The following is a 5415-nucleotide window of genomic DNA, read 5'->3' as shown; positions in this document are numbered from 1 at the left end:
CCAATATCCCATCCATCCCTGCCCTCTGGCACTGGGAAGCCATTCCCTGTGTCCTGTCCCTCCATCCCTTGTCCCCAGTCCCTCTCCAGCTCTCCTGGAGCCCCTTTAGGCCCTGCAAGGGGCTCTGAGCTCTCCCTGGAGCCTTCTCTTCTCCAGGTGAACATTCCCAGCTCTCCCAGCCTGGCTCCACAGCAGAGGGGCTCCAGCCCTGCAACCAACTTAGTGGCCTTCTCTGGACTTGATCCACGTGTTTCTTGTGTGCCAGCCCCTGAGCTGGACCCAGCTCTCCAGGTACTGGAGTGTGAGCTGAGCTGGAAAGTTCTGGGCTCATGGACAATGTACAAACTCAGGGCTTAATCCGTCTTAGTGCTCCTAATTCCTGTGCCCTCAATGCCCTGACACAGCCCCTCCCTCTCCCCAGCTCTGAACTGCGACAAATCCTAAATTCAGGCAGGATGAGGTCCCCAGTTTGGTCAGCCCCGCTGTCAGGGAGCTGGCAAAGTCCAGATGGCCACTGAATCAAACCAGAAGTGTTTTTATCCCAAAGGGAGTAAAGAGCAGCAGGAACAACAGGAGTACAACACCAGGTGTGTGATCACAAGCCTGTTTTTGTAGAGGACACACTTACAAGAGGCTTTTGAAGAAGAAAGGATGAACCTGAGTGTCTGTGTGACTTGCAAGTACAGCTGTAAAGCAGAGCCAGAAATCCCAAGTGCCTTTTACATAAAACACACAGCTTTGGCCCCAAATCCACTGAAGTCAATGAAAGCTTTTCCTCTGAATTCAGTGAGTTTTGGATCATGCCTCTTGCTTCCAAAATATCTTCTTCCCAAAGCTAGGAATGACTGCCATTTACCAAGTGAATGCACGAGAAGCTTTATCACTCTGGATGTTCCTGTGTTATTTCCTACAGATCTCCGGGTCAAAGTGCCTGAAGATTCAAACCACAGCCAGAATTAATTCTTAAACTCTGCTGGTTTTATTTCTCTCTAAGGAAAAGAGTGTGGTGGAGTCTTCACGGATTCCAAACATGTTTTCAAGTCCCCAGGCTACCCAAACGAGTATGAAAATGATCAGATTTGCTACTGGCACATCCGAGTCAAGTACGGCCAGAGGATCCACCTGCAGTTCCTGGAGTTTGATGTGGAGGATGACACTGCCTGTCTGGCTGATTTCCTGGAAATCTATGACAGCTACGATGACATCAATGGATTTGTGGGCAGGTAAAGCCAAGCCAGCTTTAAAATGCAAATGAATGTTTAATTTGTCATCCCCCCCCCCTTCAGAAGAACACTGTTTATAAATGATAAATTATAAAATATACTTACATGAATAATAGAAAACTCTTTTTTGAGTACTGTAAAAATCTGAAGAATTCATTGCTACCAAAGACTTATAAAAATTATTTTTCTATATAAACTGTTCCTTCTCCTCATTTCTTGCACCATTTGAACAAATGTTTTGTGTGACTGTCCCAATTATTTTTAAATTTATCAGGCTCTCCTCTCCTTATTTCCCTTGATTTTCCCCCTCAGAAGAACCTTATCCAATTAACACTGCTGAGGTGCCCCCAATTCCTGTAGCAATATTCCCTGATTTATCTTTCCTGGTAATTTGCTTTAATGTCATTAACACAGACCTGTTCAGAGTTTCAGGGAATTGAGCTTTGCCTTTTTCTGCTTTGTTAAATTAGATGAAAGAAAACTGCAAGACTTTTTATTTATCTGCTTATCTTATTTCTCCAGGAAGAACCCCAGGCAATCTCAAACAGTATTTTGTGTTTGCTTTAATTGAAAGGAGGTGTTAAACTATTAACAAAAATATATTTAATTGAAGTTATTGTCTGCTACGGTTATTTTCTAACAATTCCAGAACAAGGGTTATATTTTGTCTCTCTTATTAGATTTAGTTCCTTCTTTGCTTAATTCTCACTTTCTTTTCTTCAGTGTTACAGTTTTACTTACTTTTTATCAGTCATATTTTGGCATGAAGTGTCTGTATTCTCCAGAACAGAAATTAAAGCAGAAAAAGTGATAAAAACCCAATTGCTGCCACTTTTCACATCCTCTCTGTGAATCATGTGCAGCAAAGCAAGGATACAGTCCGTTTGTTTTGCTTTTACAGATAATTTAAATGGACTTTTTTTTTGCAATGTTTTTCCTTTCTTAGCCTTGGGTCACTCTTCCTTCAGCCCTTGTGGAATTGCTCTTTTTCTTGTTTTGCATCATTTACTTCCTGCAGATATTGAAAACTGGTTCCTCCCCTAAATCTTACCATGGGACGATGACGAAAATTTCTTTAGGCAATCATTTTAACATAGAATTCCAAACACTGAAGACCTAAAGCCAGTTTATCCCCTTGAGCCCCAGCAGTGCAGGTCCCCATGGAGCAGGGCTGTGCCAGAGTTCCTGTGTCCTTTAATCATCACCATTTCCATGTTTTTCCAGGTTTTGTGGAGATGAGTTGCCAGATGACATCATTAGCACAGGTAATTTATTTGCACTCTTTGTGGAAAATCAAGCAGGCAATTAATTACTTCTAAATAAATGTAAATCAGCCTAATTAGAGGGCATTGTTCCCTGGGATTAGATTGTGTTCCCTGGGATAGTCTAGGGATAATCTGTGTGGAAACTCATGTTGCTGTCAGAAGGAGAACAGAAGAATTGAATTCATGGAATCATGGATTCACAGAACAATGGAAGGGGCTGGAAGGGACATTAAAGCAGAACTTTCTCCAAACTGAGACAACTGAAGAACATCTGCCTGGTTTTCCATGGAGCTGATGGATCTACAATCCTCCCAGCTCAGAAGCAGAGAGACCCAGTGGATTGCTGGAAAGATCTCAGCAGCTCAGCAAGAAAGAGCCAAAAAATATACCTGAAAAAACCTTAAACCCCAAAAAACCTACCTGAAATACCACGTTTTTATGCCCCCCCCCACCCATAACCTCTGTTTGTGCTTCCCTCGACCCAGGCAATGTCATGACCCTGAAGTTCCTGACGGATGCCTCGGTGACTGCTGGTGGCTTCCAGATCAGGTACACCACCGTGGACACGCCTTCCAAGGCAGGGGATGGCAAGAATGCAACGTCCCAAGGAAAAACAAACTTCTTATCTGGAAAATTTGGTATTATGTGAGCAGAGTAGCCAGACACAGAAACATGTTCTAGAGTGAACCCAATTCAGATATTTGTGTCTTCAGATGAGACTTTTTTTTTCATCTCTTTCTGAATTTTTCTCTTCGGCTTTTCAATAAGTTTTGTTAATAAACTACACTAGGGAATAAATTATAAAACGTGCTTACATGAATAATAGGAAACTATTTTTAGAATACCAGTACTGTAAAAATCTGAAGAATTCATTGCTACCAAAGACTTAAAAAAATTATTTTTCTATATAAACTGCTCCTTCTCCTCATTTCTTGCACCACTTGAACAAACTTTTTGTGTGACTGTTCCAATTGTTTTTAAACTTAACAGGCTCTTCTCTCCTTATTTCCCTTGAGTTCCACATATTTATTTTTTAGGCAGTTGCCTTTTTTCCTGTTCTCTACACATTATTATTATTTTTTTTTAATTAACTGATTTTCTTGAACTCTAAGGGTCTTTAGAGTCAGCTGATTTTTAAGACACATAAATTCATCTTGTGGATGGCCTGGGAGCCACCCACGTGAAGACTGGGAAGCAGCACGAAGAGCATGGGATCAATTGGATCCACACTTTAGTTTTATTGCCAGATCAATCAGAAACTGGCCGATGGATTCTGTCAGGGTTTCCTCATTCGGAGAAGAGTTGTTGAAGTCCTTTCACTTCTCTGAGTCCACTTAGTAAAGAATTAAACGGATGGCTTCATAATGAGAATAAAACTGGTGAGATGAAGCATCAGGAGAAACTTCTCAGCGAGCACCAGCACGTTCAGAAGACACTGTCGAGGTGTTGCACGTTGTTTACACGGGTTTAAGACTGTTCTAGTTTAAATTGCTGAACTTAAGTCCTTCTCCATATGTTTTTAACTGAAGCAGCATTAAAGCTACCTCTGTTTTAATCACACCAAGTTTGCAGCGAATTATTTTTGTTTCTTGCCAACGTTCCAGACTTTGAGGCATTTTAGTTATTTAAATGAGTAAATAAGTTTTATGTTTGTTTCGGAGTGTTTTCTTGATTTCAGATCTGCTGAAATCTAATGCCCACTAAGAATTTTCATGTGAATCACATTTCATTTGGAGTGTTTGTGAACTCCTCAAAAAGCATTTCACACAAGAAAGATCTTAAGCTAACCAGCCCCATCTTTGCTTCATTTCTTCTAGTTCTCGATTGTTTAAATTTATTTAATTTCTGAGCTTTTATTGTAATTTCACTGGGAATATAATCCTGTTTTCTGGCTGTACTAGAAAAAAACATTGCAGCTCCTCTCCCGGTTATTTCCAACACTTTATTCATGCTCCACATGAGCACCACGAAACAAGTTTTCATTACATTTCACTACATTTATGGGTTGTAACCGTATCTAAAATGTGCTTTTTAATCCTGCCACCTTGTGTCCACAATGCCTGTTGTACAATGGCATTCCCATTTTCCAAGATCAACAACAGTGCTTGTTCACAGGGAAGAGAATAAGGAAAAGCACGAGGAGAGATGTTAATATTTTATTTATAACCTCGGGGCGAGGAAGATTTTTTGGTTTTTGTTGTTGTTCTTTCTTTAACTGAGAAGCAACAGGTCTTGGATTGGTATGGATGAGAACCAGGGATACCTGCCAGGAATCCCCATGGGTACTATTTTGGGAAGAGAGCCTTCCCAGGATACCCACGCCCGCTGGGCACCTCCAGCGGCACAGGGAAGCCCCGCCGGTGACAGACTCAGCCATGGACGTGATGCTCCGGCCTGGCTCCATCCCGGACATCCAGGGTTTTCCGCACACTTTGGATTCGCTGCCAGGGCCGCAATTTCCTATTTCACCGCTGTAGCCCGCAGCCGTCACCTCCATCGCGCCAGCCGGGACATCCCCTACGGGGGTTCAGGGAATTCCGGGCTGTGCCGGCACGTTCCTGTGGAGCTGGAGCGCAGCTTAAGGTTAATTCCCAGTCATTAATTAGGGATTTGACCTCACGTGAGCTGACCTGCAGCTTCCTCCCGAGGGGCAGCTCCCACCTCTGCTCGCTGTGACCAGGGACAGGACCCAGGGAACGGCTGCAGCTGTGTCAGAGCACGTTTAGTTGGAAATTAGGGAAAGTTTCTTCCAGCAGAGGGTGGTCTGGCACTGACTAGGCTCACCATGGAACGGCCACGGCTCCAAGGCTGCCAGAGCTCCAGGAGCGTTCGGACAACGCTCTGAGGGACGCACAGGGTGACACTGTTGTCTGTGCAGGACCAGGAGCCGGAGATGGATGATCCCGGGGGTCTCTTTCCCCGCTATT

General features: G+C 43.2%; 1 protein-coding gene and 1 long non-coding RNA gene across 2 annotated transcripts in view; one reads left to right on the top strand and one right to left on the bottom strand.

Annotated features, from left to right (window-relative positions):
- The window catches only part of TNFAIP6 (TNF alpha induced protein 6), a 12220-nt gene extending 8172 nt beyond the window's left edge, over positions 1 to 4048 (top strand). Inside the window, exons 4-6 of the mRNA XM_008634987.2 lie at positions 995 to 1223; positions 2448 to 2488; positions 2974 to 4048. Coding sequence (XP_008633209.2) covers positions 995 to 1223; positions 2448 to 2488; positions 2974 to 3137 — 434 coding nt within the window. The 3' untranslated portion in view covers positions 3138 to 4048. The remainder of the gene's footprint in view (positions 1 to 994; positions 1224 to 2447; positions 2489 to 2973) is intronic.
- Positions 4049 to 4415: 367 nt separating this feature from the next.
- LOC108447091 lies at positions 4416 to 5409 on the bottom strand. The gene is made up of 2 exons (XR_001862488.1): positions 5150 to 5409; positions 4416 to 5054 (listed from the first exon to the last, which is right to left on the bottom strand). It is a non-coding gene; the product is annotated as an uncharacterized LOC108447091 (long non-coding RNA).
- Between the last annotated feature and the right edge of the window lie 6 nt (positions 5410 to 5415).

Source organism: Corvus brachyrhynchos, unplaced genomic scaffold, assembly GCF_000691975.1.
Source record: "Corvus brachyrhynchos isolate BGI_N302 unplaced genomic scaffold, ASM69197v1 scaffold45, whole genome shotgun sequence".
NCBI lineage: Eukaryota > Metazoa > Chordata > Aves > Passeriformes > Corvidae > Corvus > Corvus brachyrhynchos.
Note: the sequence above shows the minus strand (reverse complement) of the source record. Positions and strands in the feature narration are given on the sequence as shown.